General features: G+C 45.5%; 2 protein-coding genes across 8 annotated transcripts in view; both read left to right on the top strand.

Moving 5' to 3' along the window:
- LOC126984826 (uncharacterized) overlaps window positions 1–13,439 on the top strand; it is a 136,489-nt gene extending 123,050 nt beyond the window's left edge. The window contains exon 8 of the mRNA XM_050839029.1: window positions 12,621–13,439. The gene's annotated coding sequence lies outside the window, so the exon portion shown is untranslated. The remainder of the gene's footprint in view (window positions 1–12,620) is intronic.
- Window positions 1–13,439, top strand: part of LOC126984829 (uncharacterized) — a 133,034-nt gene extending 119,595 nt beyond the window's left edge. For 4 of the 7 annotated variants that reach the window (XM_050839041.1, XM_050839042.1, XM_050839040.1 and 1 more), the window contains 4 exons: window positions 10,738–10,858; window positions 11,128–11,317; window positions 12,067–12,173; window positions 12,389–13,439. In XM_050839041.1, the coding sequence (XP_050694998.1) occupies window positions 10,738–10,858; window positions 11,128–11,317; window positions 12,067–12,075 (320 nt within the window). In that variant the 3' untranslated portion in view covers window positions 12,076–12,173; window positions 12,389–13,439. Of the gene's footprint in view, window positions 1–8,425; window positions 8,629–10,016; window positions 10,099–10,737; window positions 10,859–11,127; window positions 11,318–12,066; window positions 12,174–12,388 lie in introns of all 7 variants that reach the window. The other 3 variants (XM_050839038.1, XM_050839036.1, XM_050839037.1) reach the window with 3 other exon arrangements.
- Window positions 13,440–14,376: the final 937 nt, after the last annotated feature.

Below are 14,376 nucleotides of genomic sequence, written 5' to 3'. Positions count from 1 at the left end.
AACTGATGGTGCACTCACTACTGCTTCAGGGAGGCCGTTCCAGATATCCACCACTCTATTACAGAATGAATATTTTCTTATATCTAACCTGGCACGTTGTTTATATATCTTCTTACTATGTCCCCGTGTAGCTTGATAATTTTGATCCATGAAGAGGCCGCTGCATATGTCACTGTCGTACACTCCATTCATGATCTTGAACAATTCTATCATATCACCTCTTGATCGTCTGTATGACAGGGTTGGGAGGCCTAATTTCTGTAGTGGTTCTGGATATGACAAGTTCTTCAAGGTTGGTACCAATTTGGTGGCTCTTCTTTGAACTGCCTCCACTGCCTCAATGTCCATCTTCTTGCTCGGGGACCAGGCTTGGTTTGCATACTCTAGGTGTGGTCGAACTAAGGCAATAAACAATAACTTGAGTTCTGACTCATCCAGTGTCACAAATGTACGTCGGATCAGTCCGACCAATCCGTTAGCCTTATTGATTTTCCTTGCACGGTGTTCTTTAAACTTCAGCTCGCAATCAGTCCAAACTCCCAGGTCCTCTTCCACTGTGATGTCCCTTAGCTCCTCCCTCATGTTGCATGTGACCTTTTCTTCATTTGATGTTCCTAGCCTCATAGCACTGCACTTTTCAGGGTGGAACTCAACAACCACTTCCCGACCAATGTTGCATCCTGTAGAGATCTTCCTGCAGTCTAACACAGTCCTCTCTCTTACCAGTTTGTCTGAAGACCTTTGTATCGGCAGCGTACAAAATAATTCGCTGTTGAGTACTACATCTGGTAGATCATTTATGTACATAATGAACAACAGTGGTCCAAGCACTGAGCCTTGGGGCACTCCACTAGTAACCATTTGCCAGTCTGATTCTTCTCCATTTACTATAACTCTGTGTTTTCTCTCTGTCAAGAATGCTGCTATCCAGTTTAAAATGTTGCCCCTGATGTTATAACTTTTTATTTTCTCAATTAATCTCCAATGTGGAACTTTATTAAATGCTTTAGCAAAATGGCAATATGCAACATCCACAGCGCTACCTTCATCCAGATACTGCGTCCATTTGTCTAGCACGGTAATAAGCTGCAGCACCGTTGATCTGCCCGTCATGAATCCGTATTGTTTTCTGCTGAGTAGTTGATAATTCTTCAAACGCTCAAAATTTTTTCTCTTATTATGGTTTCGATTATTTTTCATATGACACAGGTCAAACTCACAGGTCTGTAATTACCTGGTTCATTTCTGTCGCCCTTCTTATAGATCGGTGTGATGTTCGTGATTTTCCAGTCTTCAGGTAACTCATTGCTCTGCAGCGACAACATGAATATCTTCCTGAGTGGCAGGAAAATTATTCCTTCACCTCTTTTATCACCGTGGGTGCAACCCTCTGGGCCTGGAGACTTATGACGTTGCATTTTATCGATCACTCTTTCTATAGCATCACATGTAAATTCTATGATTGGTAAGGAGGAACATTCTTAATATCAACGTTGGGTGTCATCCCATCAGGTTCCTCGGTAAAACAGCACTATAGAAGTTCGCCAGCACCCTCACTTTTTGTTCGTCGCTTTGTGTTTTGGCTGTTTTTTCAGTATTCGTATAAAGGTCACATTCCCCCACTGATGACTTAGTCTTTGACTGTACGTACTTCCAGAATATCTTAGGGTTTGTTTGGACATTCTGAGCAATGGTCTTCTCGGTGTCCTTAATAGCATTTATAGTCTCCTTTGTAACTTGATTACTTAATCTCCGGTAATCCTCTTGCATTTGTATATATTCACTTGACCCATGTATGCCACCATCCTGCATTCTTCTCAATCTATTCCAATATCGTTTTTTCTTCTTGATCTTTGGCCACAGTCTTCTGTTTATTTCAAGCCTTTATTTGTCCTCTTCCTGAGTGTATCTTTACCTCTGAATTCCCTTTGAGGAATACACACTTTGACAGCCTCTAGTAACTTCGGCTTAAATCTCCTCCACATTTCATGTATGTCGTGAGTATCAAGGTATACGTCCCAATCAATTGATAACAGTCCTTTTAATTGATCAAAATCCGCTTTTTCATAAAGATAAATTTTACTTTTGCACTTCCGGTCCTGTGATTCTATATCACATTTACAACCAACACATCCGTGGTCACTCTTCCCAAGTGGGCTTGTTATCTCTAAGTCCCTCAACGTTGTGTCATCATCAGTGAATACCAGAGCTAATATGTTCCCAGCACAGGTCCCTCTGAATCTGGTGATCTCCTGTATGTGCTGAGTGTAAAACAATCCCGGACCTTTTCTAGGAGACTCAGGCTAAGGCTGTCCTCCCAGATTTGCATGTTAAGTGTCCCCATTCTGTATTAGGCAAGTTGAAATCTCCAACAATAATTTTGTGCCTTGCACTGTATTCGCTGGTTTCTTGTAGTAACTTCAGTATTTTCTCGTTATTTTCATTATCACTGCTTGGGCTCCTATAAATAGACGTGAACAATAGTACCTCCATTTAACATTTGATCTTAACTGCTATATACTTGCAAGCTTCCTCTTTCATCTGGATAATGTCATAGGCTATATCCTTATTTATATATACTAACAGTCCTCTTCCCTTATCCTCAAGTGCTAGATTTTTTCCAATGCTCTCATACCCTTCAAAGTTATTATACTCCGCAATGTCTCTATCAAAACGATGATTTTTTGGTTTGACTTCCTGTAACGCTATCACATGAGGGGGTGTCTGTAACTCTTCAACTTTTGCTCCCAGCTCCACTATCTTATCATTAGTTAATACATCGACATTACAAAGTAACACATGAAAGTCTTTTTTACTTGACCCAGATGTACATATTTTATTTTGGATTATGCTTGTGGTTCCTCTATCTCCTTCCTCCACCTTTTTACCTTCAGTATATGCCGGTTCCAGGGACTTCCTCTTCATCATCGTTCATCATTTCATTGACGCCTGCTCCTAGGAGCTCCCACCAAGGGATGGCCACGGCAGAAGAGCTTCCAACTTTCTCTATCCAGACACTCCCTCCTTGCCTGCTCAAAGTTTCTCAAAGATCTTTCACCCCTCTCCCTAACGTACTCTTGCACCCTATCCCTCCATTTCACTGGAGGTCGTCCTCTAGCATTCCCTCCCTCTATCTCACTCACATACACCCTTCTGGTCATCTTACTCTCCTCCATTCACTCCATGTGGCCAAACCACTTTAAGGTCTGTCGCTTCACTTCTTCCACCACTCCACACTTCTTCCCTTCACCCCTGTGACACATTCCAAAATGCTCGTACACACTTTCATTACTCATTCCATTCATTCTACTCACACCACAAGCACTCCTCAAATAACTCATTTCCACTGCCTGCACTCTAGACCTCTGACTTTCATTCCAGGCCCATGTTTCACTTGCATATGTGAGGGTTGGTACTATTATTGTATTTCTCAAATCCCCCTTTACTTCCATGCTCACACTTCTGCCATTCATGATTCATCCCAAAGACCCTACCACCCTTCTTCCTTGCAATGCCCTTTCTCTTATCTCTCCCTCCATACCACCATGCTTACGCATAACTGATCCAAGGTACGTAAACTCATTGACCTCCTCCATTTCTTCACCATTCAGAATTATTTTGCATTCTTTTTCACATTCAATTCCCACTCTATATGGGCATACAAAATCTACAACCTCACTTCTACTTCGCTCACAAACCGTCACTTTACTTCTGTTGACATTTACTTTCAGCTTTCTCCTATTACAGACACTATCAAAAACACTGACCAAAACTACATAGTAGTTTCCCGAATCTTTCTCCTCGACGTTTTTCTTTCCGGCATTTGCTCTGAGTTCCTTCTCTCTTTTCCTTTCCTCAATGGTCATATCATGAGACACACCAACCTTCCTAAATATTTCACCTTTGGCATCTCATAATCCTTTCTTTCAAGGATCCTCTCAGAGTCACCACTATGAGCCTTGGTAGGCTACTCTGTTCTGTTTCTCCCTTGTATCTTCCAATTCGTCTTATCTCCTCAATATCACTGTCCAAACATGTCAAGCCCATCTCACTGCATAATTCTATGAAAATTAGCTTGTCATGCTCAATTTTTTCAGACCTAATTGCCAAGTTCATGCCCTCTTTCACCTTCTCTGGGATACCATACAAGACAATGTTGTTTTTCCTGTCTAATCTATTTTGTACTTGATTGGTAGTTTTATCCAACAGTTCTTTACCATTATGAGCATTGAGGAGCCCAAAAGCAGTAGCTCCTTCAGTACTAGACCCACTGCAAACCTTTGATGCCTATGTCTTCAAGACATCCCTGTAGGATTTTGCCAAATCTTCCTTCACCTCTGCACTCACTTTGTGCAGAAAATCTTGAGTGTATGTGGATAGTCGGTACATAACTGACTCACTTATAATGTGCTGCAACTACAGTAGAGCCCCACTTAGCGCGAGATCAATTAGCGCGAACCGCAATTAGCGCGAGCCACCATCTATCAAGAAAAAAATTAATTAGCGCGAAAGCCTCAGTTAGCGCGAACAGCTACCACGACTGAATTTTGAAAATTGCGCCAAGCCGCCATGATGCGCGGTGGCCTGGGTGGCCTGCCTCACACCACAACACAGCCCCCCGCCACCACTTCCCACACGGTCCCAGTCTCTCATGCTCCCTAACGTCGTCCTACCCCCCCTGGCCCCCCTCGGAGGCTGCCCGCTTCACCTGCCGCCTCCTGCTGGGGGCGGTGCACAGATCGCCGCCCGTGTGGCGCCGCAGCAGCTACTGTCACACTCCGTGTCCCGACCACGCCGCCGCCTCTGCCGCCATCCTCGGGGCGTCGCCGCATCGATTCGCGGGCGTTACTATTACCTGCCATGGCGGGGCAGATGAGGCAAGGCGTCACTATTGACTGAGTGGCCACCGTCACCGTAACACGCTCGATAATAACGAGTTTGATGTCGGCCTGGCCGGGCACGACGCCCACACACGCCCACACCCTGCCCGCCGAACCTTTGCTGGGGCCGAACTCTTGTCACACCCACTTGCCGCCGCCAACACCTTGGGCCGCAAGAGTCACCATCACGGCTCGATAACTGATGACTGCGTATTTTGAGTAATTATCAAACCCAAAAGTCAGACCCACGTGTGCACCAAATAACTTTTTTCATATTGGTTACTTTATTCAATTAGCGCGAATTCAGTTAGCGCGACCGCGTTCATCCACCTAATTCTTGCGCTAAATGGGGCTCTACTGTATAATACAGAATGTGTCGTCGGCTGTAGGCATATGCAGGCACGGATATGGGGGTGGGGAGCCAGATGACCCGGGCCCCCCCCAAAAAAATATTAGGATAACTAAAATATTTGAAATACCCATGAATTGAGAAAACATAAAATATATTTAAGATACCCTTTAAAAGCTAGAGAGCTGGGGAGCGAAGCCGGCCGCCGCTAGATAGCTCTGGACGCTGTCCTCCAAACTTTAAAAAATTCCTCCTCTGTGGTTCCTTGGGCTTTACTATGCGGAGGTGGACGGGATGCTCAGGCAAGATTTAAATTTTTTCGGTGTCTGATGTAATTTTTCACTCCTGCAGGGCACAATGGGCACCGCGCTCTTATGGCCCGCACTCATCTAACAATCTATACTCGTACAGGGCCGTAGTACGCCGTTCCTAGGGGAGGGCTGGGGTGTTGGAGGCCCCCCCCCCCCCCCCCATCTGCTAAAATGTCCACTTTCTGAAAGTCAAAACGAAAATTGGTACCTTTCTGTTGCATTTCTGGAGAACTCAGAATTTTCTTTATTTATTTTCAGTATTTAAGTTCCGGAATCATATATTGAATATTATAGAGCAAGATTTAAAGGCCTAGGAAAAAATCTTTGTGACCTCATTCCTCACATGCAAGCAGAAAGTGAATTTTAGTGCAGGCCACTATCATCATTCGGCACTTGGAAGAGGAAATAAGGGAAGACTTCCTTGCCTTTGTGCGTGCTCATGACCTCACCGGTAAAGGTTTAGCCTGGCTCCTTTTGTGCACCGTTGAAGACCTCGGATTGAACATGGCCAAGTGCAGGGGACTTGGTTTCGATGGAGCAAGTGCCATGGTGGGAACATTCAAAGGGTGTGCCGCAGTACTCATGAAGAAGTACACCCTGGCCAAGCCAATCCACTGCTTTAGCCACCGACAGAATCTTGTACTGACGAAGGCGTGTGACGTCAAGGAAGTGAAGATCGCTCTTCAAACACTGACCCAGGTGTACAACACTGACCCAGGTGTACAACCTGACCCAGGTGTACAACACTGACCCAGGTGTACAACACTGACCCAGGTGTACAGCTTCGTTCATTCTTCAAATATGCGCTCTCTCCGCTTCACAGAGGTTGTCAAGCTTACCTCGGCCAAGTGCGAAACGCTTGTTCCCCTGTGCCCCACCAGGTGGATTGAGAGGCATGACTGAGTGATGGTTTTCGTTGAACTTCTGCCTGTCATCGCTGTTTTTCTCGAGGAGGAACTTGACGCCACCGCTGGGCTCCTTCTCATCGCCATACGTGTTTCCTGCTTTCTCGTTGGACTGGTTGTAGTGGAGTGTATATTGGCACATACTCTCGAGCCGAGCCAAACTTCAGAGAAAAGATGGCGACCTGGTGTCAGCCGATGCCGTGGCATCAAGACCATTTTTGCCAAGTTCAGAGCAGATGCGGAGAATCATTTTCACGACGTGTTCACGAAAGCGGAAGAGCTTTTGGTCGAGGTGGGGTCATCGCATGACACCATCCCTGTGCCACGACTCTGTGGACGACAGACCCAGCGATCAAATGTTCCGTGCGAGAATGCTGAGGAGTACTACCGCCGGGCGGTGTACATTCCATTCATGGACCACATCTTGGCTGAGTTGAAGAGTCGGTTCGGTGACGACACAGTGCCTGTCGCACTTCAGCTCAAGCAACTCCCCAAAGGCCCAGAAACGGATGTTGCATGCGGTTGTGCTTCAAGTGGCGAAGCTCTACGAACTCGACATTGAATCCCTGACACTCGTGAAGGTAGAAGCGGAGCGCTGGGCATTATCTGTTCCGGTCTTCCAAACTATCAAAGAAGCCCAGGCACACGCCAGCACCAGCATCTGAGGAGTACCGTCGGCCAAGAGCGCCTGAACAGGCTTGCCCTCCTCTGTGTCCACCATGATATCCCCATTTCAGTCGAGAGAATGATAAGCAAATTCGGCGAAAAAAAACCGCCGACTACTCTTTTGTTTGGTGTGGCTCTTGTTGAATACTTGGGAATTTGTAAATATATTTCTTTAGATCAGCCAATCTTTGCAAATGTGTTACCTCAATCCCATGTAAAAGAAGCCCTATAAGAATTCCTTTTTATCTTCAGCTGCGTCTAATTTCACATATTAGCTCTTTTTTGTAAAGGTCAGGTTTGTAATTTATATATGACCTGTATTATGATCACCCTTGCTGCTTACATATCGAAATAAACATTTAGTTTTCTTCGAGTGATCGTATGGTGATGATTTCTACCTGTTCAGATCTGCCTTTTTACGGGTCGGATGTGCAATTTGAATTGTTTCTTGTTATTGCTTGCCAGCTTAATATTGATTGCACTTCATATATAGATACAAGAAAAATTCATTTGTCACATATACGTTGATTGCTCGGGAGCTGCGGATTTTAAGCAAAGAACCGCCATCACTATCCATTGGTCTTCACTGTTTGAGGCTGTCGCTAACTTATGAAATTTTACCAGCGGGCTCCCAAATTGATTTTCTGGATCCGCCCTGCTTTGTTCCTCGTGTCGACTGTTATATCAACTGTTTTGCTTTCCACTGCTTCATTAATCACACTCTTGACTTCCTCCCCAACTTTCTGCTTGACTTCATCAATCCTAGATTTGAACTCACTGTTCACTTGAGACCTGATATCATCTCTAATTTCCTCCTTCAGATTCTTGACATCACTCTTGATCTCCTCTAAGGCCTCAGTGGTTTTAGTTTCCAGGGCATCCATACGTCTTTCTACTTTATCCTGTCTCTTGGATGTGTTGGTTACTTGTTTGAACAATTTCCCGCAACAATATCGCATTTGGTACAATACCAGTGAATCTTACTTACTTGATTGCTGCTCAGGAAATTATACACTGCCTCAGTGACCTCCTCACACTTTATGTGGTGCCACATTTCACATAGTTCACAGCCTAGAGCCTTGTCTTCCTCACCAACCTTAACCTTACAGACTGGGCATGTGTCTGTTTGTTTATCTGCGTCGCTATCGTCTGCCCCTGTCAGCTGATCATCCCCGCCCCCAGCCGCAAGGCTTGTTTTGCCAGATCCAACAGTATCCTTGGTTTTTGTGCCCGCCTGCTTACTAGACGGATTATTCTTCGAACGATTCATTCTTCTGGCAATATTACTATTGGAGAATTCCTTCACTTTTACAGAGCTCTCACGGGCACGTCTACCCTCGACCACGACCACGGACCCTAGGCTGCCGGTGTGTGGAGGAAAAGAGAACAAGGAAAGAACGAGGACAACAGCAACACACTCAGCTTCCGCAAAGGTTGGGGCCGCCTCACCTGCAGGGCTGGACAGCAGCATGAGTGGCCAGGACAAGCAGGAGCAGACTGCTGCAGGGGGCAGGAGGGTCAGTGGTCACCAGATGAAGCAACTGGCTGCTGGCAACTCCAGCAACAAAGGAGAGAGGAAGTTTGTGTGTCTGGAGTGTGGAAAAGAATTAACCACAAGGCATGGCCTCAGATATCACACCCTTACACACACTGGTGTGAAGAACTATGAATGTAAGGAATGTGGGAAACAATTCATCCAGAAGAGTACCCTTGATAGACACACCCTTACACACACTGGTGTGAAGAACTATGAATGTAAGGAATGTGGAAAAAAATTCAACCGGAAGGGTAGCCTTGATACACACACCCTTACACACACTGGTGTGAAGAACTATGAATGTAAGGAATGTGGGAAAAAATTCATCCAGAAGAGTACCCTTGATACACACACCCTTACACACACTGGTGTGAAGAACTATGAATGTAAGGAATGTGGGAAAAAATTCACCCTGAAGGGTAACCTTGATACACACACCCTTACACACACTGGTGTGAAGAACTATGAATGTAAGGAATGTGGGAAAAAATTCATCCTGAAGGGTAACCTTGATACACACACCCTTACACACACTGGTGTGAAGAACTATGAATGTAAGGAATGTGGGAAAAAATTCATCCGGAAGAGTACCCTTGATAGACACACCCTTACACACACTGGTGTAAAAAGTCATGAGTGTGAAGAGTGCGGGAAGAGGTTCAGTGTGAAGCAGGCACTCAATCGACATGTCTTCAGGCACTATGGCCTTAGAGAGTTCAAGTGTGATGTTTGTGGAAAGCTCTTTAAGACAAGAGAGGACATTGCCAGGCACATGAAGATCCACTTCTGAAGTGTGTCTGCCTACAGTAGTTATAGTGACCGAGGTAAGGAAGGGGATGGGAGGGAGAGGAAGGGAAGAGGGAGGAAGGCTGCAGTAGGGAAGGCTAGCCCAAGAACGGGAAGGAAGGAAAGGGAAGGCAGAGCAAGGGAAGGAAATCCCAAGGAAGGAAAAGGGAGAGTAATGTGGTGTGGCTGGGTGTGGTGTGTGGTGTGGTGTGGTGGGGCTGGGTATGGTGTGGTGTGTGGTGCAGCTGGGTGTGGTGTGGTGTGTGGTGCGGCTGGGTATGGTGTGGTGTGTGGTGGGGCTGGGTGTGGTGTGGTGTGTGGTGAGGCTGGGTGTGGTGTGTGGTGCGGCTGGGTGGTGGTGTGTGGTGGTGGCTGTGGTGTGGTGGTGTGGTGTGGCTGGGTGTGGTGTGGTGTGGTGGGGATGGGTCTGGTGTGGTGTGTGGTGGGGGTGGGTGTGGTGTGGTGTGTGGTGTGTGGTGTGTGGTGTGGTGTGGTGTGTGGTGTGGCTGGGTATGGTGTGGTGTGGTGTGGCAGGATTTGACTCGGTGACTTTTTTTACCTCGCTGTTGGTGGTGTTTGCAGAAGGACAAGCAGGACCCGGACGGTGACATCATTATGAGGCTTGAGTACGGTCTCCTGAACTCCTCGTCCCTGGAGCTGATTGGTGAGTTGGCGACTCTGTTTTTTCTTTGTTCACATGTCTCTCTGTCTCTATCTCTGGTTGTGGCTTTTAATTGATGGGTCTGTCTATGTCTGTGTCTCTGGATGTTTTATTTGCTTTTCATTTTCTCTCTCTGTCTGGGTCTCTCTATGTCTTCTCTATGTCTTTGTCTCTGTTTTTCTCTCATTTTCTCTCCCTGTGTGTCTCTGTCTCTCTTGATGTTTTATTTGCTTCTCATTTTCTCTCTCTGTCTGTGTGTCTGTCTCTCTGTGTCTTTGTCTGTCTCTGTCTCTCTCTGGATTTCTGTAGCTTTTATTTATTTTTACAACAAAGGAGACGGCTCAAGGGCAACAAAAAGTGCATAGAAAAAAAAGGCCCGCTACTCACCGCTGCCATAATAGACGAAAGTAAAGAGTGGCCAAGAGAGAGGTCAATTTGTGGTGGAGAGGTGTCTTGATAATGGCTGTTTTATGTCTACTTCTCATTTGGTCTCTGTCTGTCTCTGTCTCTGGGTTTCTGTAGCTTGTAGTGATAGTTCTCTCTCTCTCTCTCTCTCTCTCTCTCTCTCTCTCTCTCTCTCTCTCTCTCTCTCTTCTGGAAAAACAAATTGAGTAGGTAACCTGGTGCGCACTTTCTCCGCAGAGCAACCCATCACTGACCCGTACGCTCTCAACAGCGCGGAGACGGTGGTGAGCATAGCCAAGGGGTGCGAGGAGGAGGTGTGCAAAGTGGACATGCAGACCGAGGTGGCGTTCCTGGATGGGTGAGTCTGAGGGGGATGGGAGGAGAATGTGCGTTAAGATGCGATTGGTTCAGCTGTGTCAAAGTTCTCAAGCTCTGTTCAAGTCTTCCATCCTCAAACTTCACTTGTAATCTTGTCTTAACCTCACTTTCCAGCAATAACAGTTCGCTCTGAGGGGGATGGAATGCTAATGTGTGATCAGTTAAGCTGTGTCAAAGTTCTCAAGTTCTTTTCAAGTCCTCAAACTTCACTTGTAATCTTGTCTTAACCTCACTTTCCAACAATAACAGTTTGGTCATCATAGGCAAGATCAACCGGCTTGAGGTGACAGCAAGCAACAAGGGGGAACACGTGTACCTCCCCAGCCTAATGGTGAGCCTGGCGCCGCCCCTCGTGGTCTTCCAGCCTCCTCACCAGTGCATCTTCCACTCCTCCGAGCTTGTGTATAACTTGACCAACCCTCTGAAGAGCAGTGCTGAGGTGAGTGAGGGAAGGGAACGGAAGGGAAGGGAGAGGAAAGGAGGGAAGGCTGAGAAAGGGAAGGGAAGGGAAGGTCAAGGAAGGAAAGGGAAGGTCAAGGAAGGAAAGGGAAGAGAGAGGAAAGGAAATTGAAGAGAGGAGAAGGGAATGGAAGGTCAAGGAAGGGAACGGAAAGGATGGAAAGGGAAAGGAAAGGATAGGGAAGGGAAGAGAGAGGAAAGGAAAGGGAAGGGAAGGTCAAGGATGGAAAGGAAAGGATAGGGAAGGGAAGGGAGAGAATCAGAATCAGAAAATTTATTTCCATTTTATACAATGGTTATTCTTTACAGGCTTAAAACTATAGAGTGTTCCCCCCCCCCAGGCGGGGACTCCGAGGCAGGGTGAAGGTGCGCCATTTTGAAATTTGGGAAAAGATGTCTACATAGTTTGTCTATTTTTGATCTGTTGTCTGTCTGGAAAGCTGGATTTTCTTATAGCCTTCTCAAACTAATGCTTCCTCTACATAGTTTGTCTATTTTTGATCTGTTGTCTGTCTGGAAAGCTGGATTTTCTTATAGCCTTCTCAAACTAATGCTTCCTCTACATAGTTTGTCTATTTTTGATCTGTTGTCTGTCTGGAAAGCTGGATTACCTCACGTCATTAGAATGCAATTGATACCTTTTCTTGGCCTTTGGAAAGAGTTGATGTGAGGGGAAGTGTTGAGGATGCCCGCCTACAGTCCTTGCTGAGCAGTTTCTGTGTCTTTCAGAGCGTGTGAAGCAGTTTGCCAACCTGGTCCTGGCCCTCATGATGCTGTTCGCCAGGTACAATCACTGGATGGTGGGCGACAAGTTTGAGAGACTCGCCCCCTCACTGGTAATTATGCCCCGTTGTCATTTTTCCTTCTCTCTGTTCAGGGGCAGGACCTAGTGTTTTTTATGCCTTTTTTGTTTTATTGCCCTTGAACTCTAAAAGATAAAACTACATAACCTCCCCTAACCTAACCTTACCTTACGTCTCCTAACTAAACCTATCCTCCCCTAGCCTACCTTAACCTAACCCCCCTTACCTCCCCTCCCCTCCCCCCCCAGGTGTTCTTCATGCTAACCTGCTGGCTCATCGCTGAGTACCAAATCCACCGGAAGGAGAAGATGGACAAGGCGGCGGCAGCGGCCAAGAAGTCACCCGCCGCAGCTGCCGAAGGGAAGGACGGAGGAACAGCCGCCAACTCCATCGCTGGCAGATCCACGTCTACTCTCGTCTCCTCCTCCGCCTCCTCCTCCTCTCAACATGGACGGTCGAAAAAGGATGTTTAGTGTGGAGGTGTTTGATTGGGGTATGTGGGTTGGTGTTTATAATTTCATTTGTGTGTGTGTGTGTGTGTGTGTGTGTGTGTGTGTGTGTGTGTGTGTGTGTGTGTGTGCTACCCTTCCCTCCCTCCCTCACCCCAATGTTTGTCTCTAGGTGTTTGTAGGTGATAAGATGACCTTTCAACACACCTTCTTTCTTTCCTTTATTCTTTCCCTCTTTACGACATTATTGTAAGTATACGTAACCTTGAACTAATGAAATACAAGTTACGTGAACCCTACCCTCGAGATATGTTATTTTCATCTCTGTAGGTATAGGCAAGATTACGTCTCTTAAACTAACGATATATAAGTTATGTCAACCTTAACCTGCGAGGTGTTTGTATAAGTAACCTCAATTCACTGGTATGTTTGTATAAGTAACCTCAATTCACTGGTATGTTTGTATAAGTAACCTCAATTCACTGGTAAGTTTGTATAAGTAACCTCAATTCACTGGTATGTTTGTATAAGTAACCTCAATTCATGGGTATGTTTGTTTAAGTAACCTCAATTCACTGGTATGTTTGTATAAATAACCTCAATTCACTGGTATGTTTGTATAAGTAACCTCAATTCACTGGTATGTTTGTATAAGTAACCTCAATTCACTGGTATGTTTGTATAAGTAACCTCAATTCACTGGTATGTTTGTTTAAGTAACCTCAATTCACTGGTATGTTTGTTTAAGTAACCTCAATTCATTTCATATGTTGTATGTTACAGTGATCTCTGTATGTATAGGGAAGATTACATCCTTTAAACTAGCAAAATATAAGTTACGCCAACCTTACCTACGAGATGTTTGTATAAATAACCTCATTTCATTTCATATGTTACCTTGATCTGTATGTATAGGGAAGATTACGTTATTTAAACCGATGGAATATAATTTGTCAACCTTACTTACGGGATGTTTCTATAAGTAACTTCAATTCACACTTTGATCTCTGTACGTCGAGTCAAGGTTACGTCAGCCCAGCACTCACTGTTTGCTTATTTCTCGTCTTTACGTAGACGTAACATTACGATCCTTATATTGTTGTAGGACTTGTATTGTGGAGAGGAAGTATTGCTGTAGGACTTGTGTTAGGACTTGTGTTGTGGAGAGGAAGTATTGCTGTAGGACTTGTGTTGTGGAGAGGAAGTATTGCTGCAGGACTTGTGTTGTGGAGAGGAAGTATTGCTGTAGGACTTGTGTTGTGGAGAGGAAGTATTGCTGTAGGACTTGTGTTGTGGAGAGGAAGTATTGCTGTAGGACTTGTGTTGTGGAGAGGAAGTATTGCTATAGGACTTGTGTTGTGGAGAGGAAGTATTGCTGTAGGACTTGTGTTGTGGAGAGGAAGTATTGCTGTAGGACTTGTGTTGTGGAGAGGAAGTATTGCTGTAGGACTTGTGTTGTGGAGAGGAAGTATTGCTATAGGACTTGTGTTGTGGAGAGGAAGTATTGCTGTAGGACTTGTGTTGTGGAGAGGAAGTATTGCTGTAGGACTTGTGTTGTGGAGAGGAAGTATTGCTGTAGGACTTGTGTTGTGGAGAGGAAGTATTGCTGTAGGACTTGTGTTGTGGAGAGGAAGTATTGCTGTAGGACTTGTGTTGTGGAGAGGAAGTATTGCTGTAGGACTTGTGTTGTGGAGAGGAAGTATTGCTGTAGGACTTGTGTTGTGGAGAGGAAGTATTGCTGTAGGACTTGTGTTGTGGAGAGGAAGTATTGCTGTAGGACTTGTGTT

This window comes from Eriocheir sinensis, chromosome 57 (assembly GCF_024679095.1).
Source record: "Eriocheir sinensis breed Jianghai 21 chromosome 57, ASM2467909v1, whole genome shotgun sequence".
Lineage (NCBI taxonomy): Eukaryota > Metazoa > Arthropoda > Malacostraca > Decapoda > Varunidae > Eriocheir > Eriocheir sinensis.
This window is presented reverse-complemented; position numbering and strand designations above follow the sequence as displayed.